This window comes from Lepisosteus platostomus, chromosome 9, assembly GCF_059453375.1.
Source record: "Lepisosteus platostomus isolate fLepPlt1 chromosome 9, fLepPlt1.hap1, whole genome shotgun sequence".
Lineage (NCBI taxonomy): Eukaryota > Metazoa > Chordata > Actinopteri > Semionotiformes > Lepisosteidae > Lepisosteus > Lepisosteus platostomus.
In genome coordinates, this window is record NC_142619.1 from 47359392 (window position 1) to 47375752 (window position 16361).

At 35.2% G+C, this 16361-nt stretch overlaps 1 protein-coding gene across 16 annotated transcripts in view; it reads right to left on the reverse strand.

Moving 5' to 3' along the window:
- celf2 (cugbp, Elav-like family member 2) overlaps positions 1-16361 on the reverse strand; it is a 207546-nt gene that overhangs the window by 176429 nt on the left and 14756 nt on the right. Inside the window, exon 1 of one of the 16 annotated variants that reach the window (XM_088645338.1) lies at positions 14141-14305. The exons of 14 other annotated variants lie outside the window; for them this stretch is intronic. Coding sequence is in view for 1 of the 2 variants with exons in the window: in XM_088645326.1 (XP_088501452.1) it covers positions 13892-13944 (53 nt within the window). In the remaining variant the exon portion in view is untranslated. Of the gene's footprint in view, positions 1-13891; positions 14082-14140; positions 14306-16361 lie in introns of those variants that run through there. One more of the 16 variants, XM_088645326.1, reaches the window with a different exon arrangement.

A 16361-nucleotide genomic window follows, 5' to 3' on the forward strand; every position in this document is an offset into this window, starting at 1 on the left:
AGGTACTGGTTTAAGTGAAGCCATGGAAATGATGGCCCTCAGGAATTATAAAAGAGCTCTGGTGTTAAAAACAATTCTCAGTGCCTCATGAATTTCACATGCAAACATTACACAAAAGAATGCCCACTCCAACAATATGTTTTTGCATAGAACACTTTAAATTCAAACTGTAAGATACCACATTGAAAATCATCTGCTGAGTTGGGTTCTAAGATTATAACAGCCATTGTCTGATTTCCATACCTTTCTTAGAAACATGTACAGTAAAACAAATGTAAAAATCTATGTTGCTGACTTCAATGTCTTGAAGTTAATTCAACACCCTATGTTAAAGACAATTATTTGAAAACTGTTTCCAAAGAACTTAAAGAGTTAAAGCAGGGGACAGGAGACTCTTGAACAGGGTTCTGGGAGATTGAACAAAACTATCCAGCCATGATGTTGAAGCCAGCACCCTGGCTTCTTTGAAGAAACAGCTGGATGACCAATAAAATTACTACCAAAAATAATAGATGGACTGAAAGGTTTCTTCTCATTTGCAAAAACTGAACAGTATTTTTACTGTTCAACCAATAAAGTAGGTTAAATTAAGGAAGTTTAACTAAATATTGTCACCTAATGCCATCAGTATGTGTACTGTACAGTATGGGTGGCATGAGGCATGAGGACTATTTGATTGAGAATTATAATACATTTCCATTTTGCACAATAGAAGAACAGCAGACAAACTTTATTGAAGTTACTTAATGGACTAAAGAAATATTTACCATGTCAATGTTTGATTCCGAGGGGATGATATTACTTTAGAAACTTATTCCATGCATTTTTCCCCCTTTTACAATTTACATCTTGTAAAAAATGATTAGCAAATATCTTCAGCTGATAATATTGTTTTGTGTGGATCCAAAAATTGGGCAGCATGGTGATATGGTGGCTAGCACTGCTGCCTTACAGTAATAGGGCCCTGGGTTCAGTTCCATACTGGGTTCTATGCACGTGGAGCTTGTATGTTCTCCACAAATTCCCATAGGTTATCACTGAGTGCTCCAGTTCTTCCCACTATCTAACATTATACTGGTAGGATAGTTGCCTGATGGGAAAACTGGCATTGGGCTGGAAGTGTGTCTGTGTGCCCCCCACTAGCTTGCTGTCCAGCCTAGGGTGTATCCTGCCTTGGTCCTGCAGCCTGCCAGAATAGGCTCTGACTCCTCACAACCCTAAACTGGATGAAACTGTTAGAAAATAGATGAAAAAATGACCTAAGAGTGATGCATTTTATTCAAATACTTTGCCTACTATAATGTGTTAGAACAGGATGTTTCTACTTGAGAATGTACTAGAAGTGGTATGAAACAGGACCGACACTGACCAAAATATACAGTTAATGCAGCCAACATAGACTATGTGGTCTTAAAAGATTTGGAAATAAAAAGGAGGAGAAATTCTTGATTGAATATCCCTTGTCCTGAGGCAATTTCAGTAAATATGTATGGAAAATCAGAGCTGAAAGACAAAAACAATGCAGAATTTTATCACGCAAACTGATGCATCTTTGTGCTTTTTATAGATGAAGTCACATCAATATGACATTAATAAGACAGCAGTCTTGGTAACCAAGGCAACAAACAAAGAGATTAAGTAAAAAAAAACAGCTTTGCAAAAGTATAGTGAGCGTTAGAGCAGGAAACAGCTGCAGAAAACACACAAAAAACCTGCAAAAATATTCAGAGCGTAAGTGTGAACATTACGTTTGGGCCTATACCTCAGCTGAGTGTTAAAATACATCAAGAATGCCTTCTGCTTTCTCAGTTTTTTATCCCCTAGATTCTGATGTCTCTGGACAACTTAAATAAAGCATGGGGTCTTTCTGATAAAATGTACACCCATGGGAGAGCTTGCATTTTTTACAGGATTAAATATTAAGAGTAAGTTTCAAACACGAATATGGTGTTTCTCCAAGGAAATATTACCCCCAAATCTTCTATGCACATTTGTACTGTTAAGCATGATTTACAGTATGTCTTAAAAGAAAATACATTTCTTCACCAGCTGGCAAAATATATATATATATTTTTTTTTTATCCAACAGACGGCTTTATTTGATTTTTTTTAATTATTAAAGTAAAAACCTCTTTAAAGATCCTGGACAGAATTAAAACAAGATACAAGAAATGGTGAAACCTTAAATATTTAGAAAATTGTTACATTAAAGATTTTTGTGCAGGTCCTATCTTATGGAAAAACCAAGAGTACCAAAACTGCTGCATAATCTGTCATTCTAATTATTTATTAGACTATTGTATGAAAAGAACTCACGAACAAAGGAAATTAGTATAACGTTTAATTTGAAAGCTGAAGAAAACCAAAAGTATACAGTATCTCTATTTTAAGGTTTCTTGCTTTTATTTTAGGAAATGAAGACATTATTGTCTCACCTCAGTGTAATTAAACACAGTGCAAAAATAATCTTCGACAATTTACAGAGTGACAACTATGTTACTGGTTCCATACATTGCATGAAATGGTGTATGATTTGTGAACCGTCTGGGTTCCACAGGTTTCAGATCAGTACGTTGTAAAAAGCACTGTTACACTTGTCAGCTTGCTGCCCTGATATTTGGTCTGATAAGAATAAGAAATGAACACAACCTTTTTCTTAACATCTTGAAAAATGCTACCACAAACAAAAGGCATTGTAAACTTTGGTTTTTAGATTCTGCCCACCCTCCTCCTCAATTAAAATACAAAATGTCTTCTGTAAAAGGGAACATTTAGAACAGTCACTCCTATTCATGTCATTAAACAGCTGACCTCACCATGAATACTTACTGTAAGTCATCAGAGTGTTCACAGCATGTTGCAAACTATTATGATATGCCTGATTCCTATGGACCACACAGTGTTTCACCAAAGTTCTCTGTGAGATACTCAGACATCATTAAACATGATCTGACTGTGGTACTACAAACAGACTCATACTTCTACGTCAACATACTGTAAAATCACTAATAGGTGTGGAGGCTTCTTTGCTTTTGAAACTATTTTCACCCCATGATAGGACTTAGAGCAAATTTGTAGTTAATTCTATTTCGGATCATTAAGATTATTCTAAGTTGTACTGTAGCAGAAATACTGTAATATGTATGTAGGTTTTTTTACTATTCAAATAACCAAAGTTACATTCAGTGCCCTAACACAAAAAATTATTTATAATAACCTGTCCCTCCTCACTTGTTGTTTTTGCTCTGGTGCAACAGGACTCTTAGGCAGAAGAAAACAAGCATTTCTCAACACGTTTATCAGTGCTGTGTGCTTAAGCACAGATTTCTATCACTGTGGCAGTGAACACTCTCATATGTCAGTTAGATAGCCTTTATAAATATTCCACTGCCTGTGTAGATATGTCCTGCATTACAGCCAGGAAACTGTGATACTAAGATGTTCCACTGTTGTTGTACCTCTGGGATACTCAAGACATTGTGTTGCTATGCAGTATTATTTTGCTATGAAAAAAAAGAGATTCAGGATGATGATTAAAGCAATTGTCTAGCAATTCTATGGTAACGCTTTGTCAAGATACATAAAGCTGAAATAATAATAAAAGTAACAGCAACTCAAAAAGAAATTTTGCAAAAAAATCTTAAGACAATAAAACAACTCCTGCTTCTACCTGGAGAAGGGGCCTAAATAGTGTACATAAGTACAACCTTTATGAACAGTTTTAGCGGGAAAAATGTTTTTTGGTGTGCTCCCAATTGATCACACCACTAAATCTACCTGTTGGGTGTGCAGGTTGGGGTTTACCATCCAGAGATCCTAAGTTCAAATCTGGGTAGTAATGTTAGCTCTCCTTGTCTAAGATTACTCATTCACCATCAGAAAATTAGCTGAGTGCTGCAAAGGGTGTGCGGTTCCATAGGTGCCCAGGATAGCCCTCAAATTGCAGCACAACAGTGTTCCCTGTAGATTGCTTGAGAGTTTTAAGTATTATCGGTGAGGCTGTCTTCCATCTCATGCTTGAACTCTGCAGGTGGTGCTTTGTGTATTACCTGCAGTGTGACATGAAACAGATGACCAAGCAGTGGATCGAGTGAGGTCTATGTCAACACCAAAACCCTGCAATATTTTAAACAGTGTCATCACAAAATGCTTTGCATGAAACTAGTCATCTGTTTGATGAACCTTTTCCTCTCTCTCCATCTTCATGAAATCAGTTCTATACTTTTTTCACCATTTTGTACATCTATTTTGTGACATGGAAACATACCAAAAATAACATTAAAAGTAATATTTTATTTGGTTGTTATAAAACACCCAAACACCCTTCCCTCTGACCCTGTTTCAAAGGCACAGCTGGAAGGAATGGCTGGTATGAGGTCACAGACAATCCGTACTCTTGTGAAGTGCAATGCAATCAAATAGCACGGACAGAACTACACAGGAGATCACTACTCAAGGAAAAAAAAAACTATATAATCACTTGAATGTTCACTTCTTAAATAAAAAGCAGTCATTCAGAAACAACGGTGGAAAATACGAAGGGACTCTCAGACAGAAAACGGAATCTTGAAGATTAGAGGGGTTTTCATCCACAAGTAACCTCTCTCTGTGAGGTCTAGACCTTAACAAGTAACTTACATGTACATGACAGCTAATTCTGTCCTAAAAAGGATGGAATTAGCTGTCATGCCCCCAAGACAACATCACTGAATCATGTTATATATATATATTAAAGTAAAAGTAAAAACTGTTACAGAATCAGTTTCTGTGGGGGCACTTTACATTTTAGATGCTGATAGGCCAACTTTGCTGTTGCTTTCGGCTGAGCAGGTCAATTTGCAGCTAATAAGTGTACTGTATGTGGATATGGTGTTTCTTCAGCATAACACATGAGATACAGTCTAAATATCAATCAAAACAAGCAAACATAAATATATATAATCAAAATAGATGTACTTTCAATTTTAATAAAACTAAAATCTCCCCTCAAGCTACATGTAAATATTTCAAATACTTTTAATTAAAAACATAATGTTTTCCTGAATGCTAGCCAGGCTTCAAGTCATGGTTACAATGTGAAAGTAAATGTGCCACTTAGGCTACTTTTTTTACCACTGAAGTGTAGGGTTATTTGCCATTACTAGACAAGAATTATTCTAGAATCTTAAATTTCCCGTTGTGTCAGAAATGAATACTTGAAAACATTTCCATGTTTTTTGGTCTTATTAAAGTCAAAGAACATTCATACTTCCGGTACTGTGTGTGAAGTATCTGTTGTTATCAGAATCATATCTTCTCGTGTCTCACAACTCTACATTCATTTGCCAGAGAACAACAAACAAGGAAGTTAAATAGCAACAACACATTTAGTGTTTATTTCCCCTGTGACATACTACTGTGTATACTGCAAGGATATGCAGTCTCAGGAAAACAGGCCCAAGACATCCTCTGTGTTGAGAGTAACAGAAATGAGTAGATATCTTTGAACTATTTTATGTAATAACATTTCTAAAATATCAGCCTGAATATATTTTCAGTGTCTTTAAATTACTCTCAATAGAAAAAAACTGAAAATTATTTAAGAAGCCTGGACTATTTCCACTTCTGATCACTGCACAGTAATTGTGAAACCACTTCTAACTGTAAATGTCTTCCAAAAATGTATGTATGTACTAAAATCTAATTCATAAAGACATACCATACCAGTAGGGGATTTATGGTGTTTTATGTACAATGTAAACCACTGCTATAAAATAACTTCTGTTGTCATGCTGTAAAACTATTGCTATAAAAATGATGGTCACTAAAGATTTTAGTTCCCACATCAGTTTTAATATTATTAAAAAATCTTCTCATCTTTACAAAAGCATGTCCACTGGCAACCAGTGCTCCTGACAACCAGTAAGCAATATCATACGACACTGAACTAGATTAAGCCTTTATTTCATAATGTTCTAAAATGGGACTTAATGTCACAGAAGGTCTGTTCATAAATTGCTTTCCTTAAGCCTATTCACTCGAAAACCTGAATGCACATTTTCTGTATTTTGAAAATAATGCTTCTGACACACACTACTACTAAATTAGATAAAAACAACTAAGTATTTTTTGTCTTCAAATGTGTATTTTTTTCTAAATTTGTTACAGAATGCAGCACAATTCAGTTGCTCAAAACACACAGAAGAGCCTGAGAAGGACAACTTGTGAGCATGTTTTAAACATGGTCTAGACATTACACAACCCTGCCACATTCCAGTTTCAGATTAGGATGAATACAATTACCAATTAATGTTGACAATTTGTTTGTTGTCAATCACTAATAATTATTCCATTAATAGACCACCTTCCAACTAAAACCAATGAACCCTGAATGCTAGCAAACTTCCAAATACTACTCCTCTGGGCACTTATTCCTTACATGACAAAAAGTGCCCATATTTCAAAAGGTTTTCTGTATTTTTCAATATGATACACTACTCTAAAAAATACAGCATGTTTGATTGTTCTCTCTCCCCCATTGGTCCATCATTATACCACTGTTTCCATACGACATCATCTTCAATTAGCTTCTCAACCAATCACAACTCATCTTATTCAGTATAAAACATGGAGGTGTGTGTGTGTGTGTGTGTGTGTGTGTGTGTGTGTGTGTGTGTGTGTGTGTGTGTGTGTGTGTTCGTTCGTTCGTTCGTTCGTTCGTTCGTTCTCGTATAGCTTCGGCTTTGTTGTTTTGTTGGTTTCTGTTCATCTCTTTGTACTTTTGTTTGTTTTGTGTTATCCTTATTTTGCCATTACCTTGCCCAAACTTGTTATTGTATCAACCTCTGTGTTCTTTTGTACCATTACTTGTCTACTGTCGTTTGTATTCGTAGTTCACTTGTGTATTTGTGTGAACTTTTGTGTATAGAGTTAGTTCAGGTTGTTGGGTACATTTTGCACACACGTAGTTGATTCTTGAATTAATCACACTAGTTTAGTATGGGTGAGTGCCGTTTGTCTTGTATGGTTTTGGGTAGACAGTGGGGGTTAGCTAGGGTGTTGAAGATGCCAAAGACCGTGTGTTTCGGGTTTTCTTTTGTAGTCAGGTTAGTTTTCCCTCACTTTCTTAGCCAGCTCCATTTTGTTCGTTATTTTCTTTTCTTTGGCACCATTCTAGTTACCCTTACCCTGTGTGTTATTGTGTCCTATTACAAACCAGTCACTTATTCAACTTAAAATCATCACTTTTGCACCGACCCTTGTTATCAAGCTTCCTAGTCCCTCACCAGAACCCACCTTCCAAAAATTATCCTAGATGTTACACCCCTTTACCCCAAGACCCTTGGGGTCATTACAATTGTCTAGTGACTGGATCACACAGAACTATGGCTATTAAAAGTTACTGAAATCTCACGTTAAGCCATTTTGAATAAATATTTATCTTGCAAAACACAGCATTTCTCCTGTTTTAGAAAAATGACAAACAGCTTCACAGGCACGTTTTTCACTTCATTCCATTGTTTTGTGAATTTTCACAAAACTTGTAATTGAGCCTGTTTCTATATATTCCTCTACTTTGTGTGTTGCATGCATGAAACATGAATTTTGAATATTTTCAACAATTATGAAGAACAAGAACACCATCAAAAACAGGGACACTGCTGCATGTTATGCACAACAATTAGATGATTGACAACGGCTAATGAGAGAAATGCATTGTAATTGAGCACAAGTCAATCACTGTTAGTGGCTTCACTAAATCATGACTTGAGAACACCCCTTTCATAGTATCAAGTTCTGAAATCTTGTTTGTGAGCAATAACAATACTGAGTACAAATTCATTAAGATTAAATTAATATATGCTAAAAGTCACATGGTTGCCCTGATAACCTTCCTTGATGCTATACAAAATAGGTATGTTTAGGGCAATTAGTTAATATGAGCACCTTTTTATTATTCTCAAAACTTCTCAATTACAAGAAGAAATTACATTTTGAGCCTATTTCATAATCTTGAAATTCCATTGGGTTCCATATGACTGGTATTGAAACAAATCTGACAGTTTGTTATTTCAGTTACTGTTGCCCTGATGTTCCCTCTAGAAATTCTCGAATTTCATATTTATATATGTAAACCTAAACTGAAAAGTATAGTTTTGTAAAGGTAGAATGCAGGTTTTGATATTGCAAATATCATTACTCCTTAATTGTATGGTATGAGGTAAAAAATGTCTACTATACTTTGGTTATAATGATGTATACGTACTCTGTAAATACGTTTCCAACATGAAAAGGTTCCTTTTACTCTAGTTGACTCGACCCATTAACCAAGCTGCCTACCACCATACATTCTGGGAGATTCCTGCTATGGCAATTTTGGCAGAAGGTACACTCGGAGAAGAATCAAGCCTGTCACAATGTATCAGACTTCAAGGCTGCCCTAATGCACTGTGACAAATTCATTGTGCAATATATTACAGGGTACGAAAAGTGGTATAAATACCGTTAGAGTGTTCAGCACCTGTCAAGTCACACCAAAAAGTGCTCTATGGTAATCAATTTTGTAGCCTTTCAGCCATCATATTTATCTGCAGGCATACACATTTATTAATTTATTTAAGTTTATTGCATAAACAGACTTAACATTAAATCTTCTAAAGATCTACTGTCTAAATACACAAGATCTTTTTTGGAACTTACAAGCCCTTCTTTTGTCTTCATATTGATATTTCCCTTTTGTCACATTGCAAGAGAAAAGAAAAGAAAGCTCATATTTAAAGGTACCTTCAGTAAGAGGTGCAGTAATATACTCCTATCATATAAGAACTGAGAGAGCCACCATACATTAGCTTAGACATTTCCTTTGGAAATAATGTCAAGAGTGAAGAATTACAAAGGTGACACTGGACTGAGCCAAATAAATAATTTTAACCATGGTATTTATAAATCAGAACCAACAATAAAGGATCTACTAAAGATATTCTATGCAGTAATTCTGCTCACCCAGAACTTTACTAGGTAATCACTTGACTCAAAAAACTAAATAAAAATCATCTTTTGAAGTCATCTACGTTTCTTGTATTTCATTACAGTTAAATTGTAAACCATGTTAAGACTTTGAGTAATGTACAAGATAGCCTCCAATTATATACTTTGCTTTATTACTTGAACACCACATCAAGAATGATACTGGAGCATAATATGTAATTGTACTGAATCTGATCACCTTGATGAATTCAAAATACAGAACAATCTTTAAACAGCTTCTTTCTTAAACTAAAAGTGTCCACATATACTGTACTATGCTGATTTCAAGTAAACAAAATGCTGACCATCTTATTGGTTTTACCAGTTAAACTAGACTGTGATTTCAACATACAGACACAAAATGACCCAACACACACAAAATGTGCTTATTACATTGATTAATTACAAAAACAATCTTAGTCCTGCTTGCTCAGTGAGCTTCATATTGGATTGATATAGTGCTTCATTCTGTATGTTTTGCATCTCTACTATGATATGAGCAAGTTGTTATGTAAGTCAAGAAGCAGCATCGCACCAAATAAGCATTTGACCAATTTACATCAACTTTGGTTGAGAATGTCAATATGTTTTTAGGTCATCTTGCATATGCATTTACCTTTGCATGCTAAGATGTTCACATTTTTCCCCATTTTTCATTGTCACTTATGCTTTACAAAATTCTTCATATTTTCAAAATACGTTTTATAGTACGTTTACTATTTAACTTATTTTGGTATTTCTTTTTTGTTTTGCATGCTACTCTTCATGGTTCGTGATGTATGCAATTCGAGCATTGTATCTTTAATTAGTAAAATATATTACCGTATTTCTAAACATATATTCACTGATATACAGTTTAACAAAATGAAAGAAAATGAAAGCTTTAAAAAAATTATTTTATTCTCAGCATACAGTATCATGTCTTACTACAATATGCATAGAAGATTCCATAGTTACTTGTACATGAATATCTGTGGTGTTATTGTTTTTTAGTGCCACAGTTTTTATTTTGTTGAAGCATTTTGCTAAAGCTCAAACTAGCAAAATGAATAAATAACTCCTCTGTGCCTCCAGTATGGAATGGCATTCAACTAGTCCTGTAGTCCAGTAGCAGTACAGTCCAGGTAATACAACTAGTTTGGTAAACAAACACATCCATTTGGGACACAAATAAGGTATATAACATTTCTAAGTAGGATTTTCAGTAGAATATATGTTCTCTACATTGTCTAAGATTCGGTTTCTTTATTAAACCATTGCTTATTATTTTAGTACTTACTAATTTGTTTGACAGGTGCTTTTATCAAAATCAGCTTACATTTGCACCCTTTTACTAGATATTTTACTAGAAGCTTGCTCAAAGGTACAACAGGTACAACAGCAGTGTCCTACCTGAGTATCTGAGCCCAGTATTGGTTAAACAATGATTCACAAACTGTTTTGGATTAATATTCTAATTCATTCCACTTTTTCAGATTGCTTAAATTATATTGGTGTTCTGAGCAGTATTATGTTACTATAATTTATTATTCCATGTCTAAGTTTTGGTTTTGTCCTCCTGTTGTGGTTTAAAACATAAAGAAACTGCCATTGACCTTAGATATTTAATTTGTATATGCTAAGCTTGAACTGACATATGCAAACAATTCAAATCTAGTGAAGGAAAAGCACAGGACTATAACTAAAAACTATCAAACCTCAGGGCTCTTAAAAAATGTTAGCAGTTATCTTAGTTTGGCTAACAATACCAAACAAATTAACTGCTACAATAAAGACAACAAACAAAGGCATATTTAAGATAAATGCAATGTGATGTTCCAAGTTCCAGGATTTTTTAGAAAGCCCAGCAACATTTATCTTACTGATAGTAATTTACACATCAGACGGGATGGGAAAAAAAAAAACATTTTGAAGATTTTTCTCAGAATAGGATCCCATACAAACATGGATTAAAAAAATGGAGCAGAGAAAATCCTGGTCATCTTTCTTCCAGTTTCTTAAACATAAATGAATAATGACATATACAATATGTAGTATCTTTATTCAAACATGATCATGAAAAACATTATTATCCCTTCGTTTTGTACAGCAACGACATTAAATAAGGATCCTTTGCAAATACCAATTGTAAACTGTACTTCATTAAAAATAATACAACAATGAAAGGAATACCTTACCCATTATTACAGAAATACATTTTGTTTATAGAGCTGTCACATTCAAATTAAGAAGACTTTTTAATAACAGTTACAGTATAGGGCCCTGAACACTCCAGCTGTGTCAGAACTGTGTGAAAAAACAAATAAGTGAGACCCTTTTACTGCCCAAAGCCATTCAACCGTATATGTTGTTCTGGACTATTTATTTTTTGCAAATCAATATATTTAGAAAGCTTCATAAGAAACAAAAAAGTGCTCAAAATTAAAAATGTTCCTTCATATTAATGAAACAAATCAATCACATTTTGATGATCTGAGTAACATTAAACATCAAGCATTTAAAAACATGTTCACAAAGGCAGTTACTTATTGTTTACAGTACATTAAAAACATTTTTTATTGTGTAATAAAGGGTTACATGTGTATATGTGCAAGGTAAAGTGCTGTATCTTCATTTTTTTGGAGTAAAAGAATCTCTGAATCATATAAAATCTTTGAGTACGGGTGTTTGGGAAGGTCCCCGAGTGTGACTAATTAAAGAATATTGAATTATGCATTAATACCATACAGACAGACCCATATAATTTGCAAATTAATTTCATACCACATAGGACACTAGACCCTGATGATAATTTTGGTTGATGTTAAGATTTACCAAAGATATATATATATAATATAAAGTTAATATAAAATAAATGTTGTCACTTCATTGTAGGGGTTACAAATTTATGTATGTAACCTGTTATACATTAAGTGAACATTAATAGAGTTAATAAGCAGGAAGTAATTGTTTTTACCTAAAGTTAAACTGCATTATTGTTACCTGAAGATAGATATTTGTCATTTTAGAATAGTTTATGAATGGCTACTTGACTGTTAACTGTGTTAGTTCGGCAATTGCTATACAGCAAGATTTACACACCGTTTAAATAATGTTACCAAATAAGTACAAACTAGGCAAAAGCCTAAAACTGATATTTTGTAAAACATTATTCTCTTCAGCAAGGCGCAGATGCTTCTTAAACTAATCGCAGCCTACTGAGGTTCAATAAAAGAGAGAAACAAGAGTCTCTGTGAAGCCTGTTTCTCCTTTCGAATATTCCTTCAACCCTAAACAACAGATGATTATCCTCACAAACCAGCACCGAAAACTACTCTGCATAGGTCCTGCGTGTTTGCTCTAAGAGACTACTTGAAACAAAAATCACCCTATTTACATTTCAGTCATCAGAATTTCTTTGCTACACCCTTAATTTTAATATTTTTTCCGAATCCACGCAGGCCGACATTAGCTGGCTAGCAGATGTTTCATTCGTTTAGACGACATTCTGTACAGCGTGCAGGTTCTTTACAATCCATGATACTGAAAATGATGGAGAAGACAGGGGTCAAAACGTTTGTTACCACTGATTTTATGTGGATTTTATAAAAGGGCGTACAAAAACACAGGACCTAACATTACTCCTCTGCCTGCATGAAACTACCGTGTAAGTTAAATATACTGCAAACTACAAAAGGAGAACGGGCTCCTTTAAAAGCCAGAGGTCTTCTACCAGGCTGCTGTGCTCTCTGGAGCTATTTACGTCCAACTTCTAAATAGGTTTTAAGGACATCACCCAAATGGGCCGAAGAGTGTTTTGGGACTAATTACTTATTTATTAACGTATTAAATATTTATAAAATAAGTGCTTTTACTTCAACGGGTACAGATAGAGACGAGTTCTGAAGTCGATGACATAAATGCAGTTTTATGTCAGTTTTAAAGGTGGAGTGCAGTACTGTCGGATAAATTGAAATTTAGGAAAGAGAAATGCCGACATACATATTTTCGTACGTATAATCGAACAGACGCATATAAAGCAGATTTATCTAAAACGTGTTAGGTACTGTGCAGATAACTAAAGCATGTCAGGAAGTACCAGCTCTATGAGACACCAAAAAGAAAGCTGTTTCGTTATGAATCACTTAGCCATGAACAGTTTAAACACGCAACGGTCTTCATCGAAAATAGGAACTTATTTTAAGTAATGATTACGTTCAGTTTTACTTTCAACTTTAAGGTATTAAGCTTTTTATATATCAGGGTCTCTTTAAAATATAGGTGCTTAGAAAACCTAAACTTGATCAAGAAAAACTCAATAATATACTTATTTACAATATATGTCCGACAATAAATAGGTTTTTCATAAACATTGGAAAACAAAGCGTTCTGTCTAGTTCCTGTGAGGTAATGAGCAGTTGCTTCTTGCAACAGTCCTTCTGAAATCCAACATGCCTCGCTGTCAGTCAAAACTTTCCTTAGTTGTGCTCTGCTTCCTCTTACTGAAAGCAGAAGATAGCCCTCAACCCCTGCAAACACCTGCAGATCGTGAAGTCAGACTTAAGAGATCGAGACTACAAAGGGGTTAATCAAAAATGTAAGACTTCAGAACAGCCTCCGTGCGTCAGACACATGACAGTACAACTTAAAAGTAAAGCGCCTTGTTTTCATTTGGGTTAACCGAAATAGCAGTCCCTATAATAATACCTCAAACCAGCTGAACATCGCTAACACTAAGCATCTGTCAAGACATGCGGTGTTTGGAGTCACAAACATCCAGTTACGAGAGAAACCTCGACTCAACCCTACCATTAAACGCTCCACGTTTTAATTACAACTTCCACTATTATTCTTCCCCCAAACCCACAAAATGAATATGCAGTGATCGGAAACTAACAAAGCCTACCTTAATACATTCCAGCTTTTCAGAGGATCCAGATCAGAAATTATAGAAACCATTGTTAACTAGCAGCACGGGGTAGAAACGCCAGAACAAAAGCAGCGAGTCCTGTACTCCGTCTGCAAATGACAACAGCCCCGTGGAACTCGTCCTACTTCTCTAGCTGATAAGCACTTGTCATAGCTTACCTCCGCCCCCAGAATCAATCCTGCGCTATATTGCTTTCTAGCCTTGGCTTCATTTCTCTGCCCCTACCTTTTAAAGCCCCTGTAATCTGCTCCAACTGATCAAATTTGACCTTTTGTATCTCACTTTATCCCAAGCGCCGCGCTCTGTGAAATCTCTCTTTATTAACACCGTCCTCTTTGGCTTTCTTTGGGGAATAAACAGATCCGTCCTAAAACCTCCAGACTTAAGCAGCAGCGGTAGTTTACAGATCACTAAAAACTGTCTTGTGTTCACTTGGGCGACGCTGTCTGTCACTCCACGGTTGCACTTCCCTTTTTTCCCTTTGTCTTTTATTTTAAAGAAATTGCATGACTTCCTAACAATGGTGTCTGCAAGAATGTACTTCCAGGCAGTTTTTCTTGAGCTGCCTTGTTATTAGGTACCAACTTCTACCTGCAGAGCCCTTTTCTCTTCAGACGGTCATCTAGGTTTCTGTTTGAGCACTTACAGTAGGTTTTTAATGAGGGTGAGATTTTCATATCTTGTGGGAGGAGTTACTGAAACTAAAAATTGTGTATTCCACCAAATTGTAATATAGTTCTATGGTTTGTTTCAGTGGGCATCTTAAGTTACAAGTTTGTATAATCAAATACGGTTCATTTCTTACGTAGGGAAATACAAGAGCATGTTATGGGTAATATTTAAAATATTTAGCCTCTTAGTGATTTTGAATAAATGTATGGTTGTTTATACAGTACTGTAGCTATTTGTAAGCATTTTTATAGCTATTTGTGTATTGTAAACATTATACTGTATCTGTGCACTTGCTGTGGGTATTCACATACAGTACAGTATAAATAAAAGCTGGTTGCACATTAATAACTTAAATATGATTAAATTAAAACAGGCTTAATTTATATAAATATATATTTTCCATTTGTTGACCTTTTCCAGAAGCATTTTTAATTATTAAATATCAAAAATAAAATAAATTGGCCTTTCTTCAAGTAAGAACCAACTCCCAAGAAGATTAAAATTGCTTTGCTGCATTATTGAAGGCCTCTAGTTTTTAAAAAAAACCCTATTTCCTGCCTTTCACAGTGACCACATCCTGTTGACAGCACTTTTTTTCTACCCGAAATGGCAATGCCATTCTTGCTCTCCAGTACTTCAACCTTCAACATCAGAGCAAATTAATATTATCTGCGTGTCACTGCACATGAAGTTGAACTCTTTTAAGCAGTGTAATAATAAAATAAAAACCAAAACCTACTGTATAATAAGAGCCACAACACTCCAGAGGGTCTTGTGAATCTGAGATGATAAAAGCTCGAATGATTTTCATAATAAAGTTAGAATTCAAAATTATTTACAAATCTTGCTCTGCCCTGTGGTATACACTCACTAACTGTATGTTTCGTATATCTGGTGTAGTGGATTCTAAAACAGGAGTGAGATTTTTCACTCCTTTTATCATTCAGCACCTTTTTGGCAGATGTATCCTTCCTACACAGAGCAGAGAGGGGTGTTACACTCCTGATTCATCTTCAGCACTTTCATCACTGTCCTGTTTGACATCACATTTACACCTAGCTAATTCTCCTTCACATATACGGGTAGTTGTATTTCTCAGTCAAATTTGTCTGCATGGATTGTACGTGACCTGCAGCATTTACATAATTTATTGGTGTGGTTGTTTCTTTTTTCTAGGTTCTTTCTTGCATGCTCTGTTCTTAACCAAAATAACTACACACAGTCCTGTCAAACACAAATAGAAGGATGGCTGTTTTTCAACTTAAGTCAAATAGAGAATAATATAACTCATATATACACTCATACTCTACCTTTCAAATTTCTGGGAGAAGCAACAACATGTGTTAAAGAACAACTATATCAAGTGCCAATACAATACTATACCCAGTACAAATACAGTAAGTGCAAGTGAAAAACAAGAGTGAATAGGCCAGTATCATAACGCATATTAACCTGTAGCACTTTAGATAACAAAATATACCACATTCTTATCAAACCTGAAATACTTAAAAATACTGTAGGTGTTGTGCTTTTGAGGGAAAGCATGTTTTTTGGTGGAGGTGCAATAATCAGAGTTGTTGCTTCTGGTTTGGATTCTGGGATGTGGAACCGTTTGTGGGAGCTTGCAGGTTCTCCCCATGTTCCTGAGGGTTTTCCACTGGTACTCTAGTTACTTCCCATCTCCCAGAGACCTGCTAACAAATTGATTGGAGATCCTAACATAGCTTTTCTGTGAGTTGCAGGGAAGGCATCCTTTTTCTCTCAGGGTGTCCCA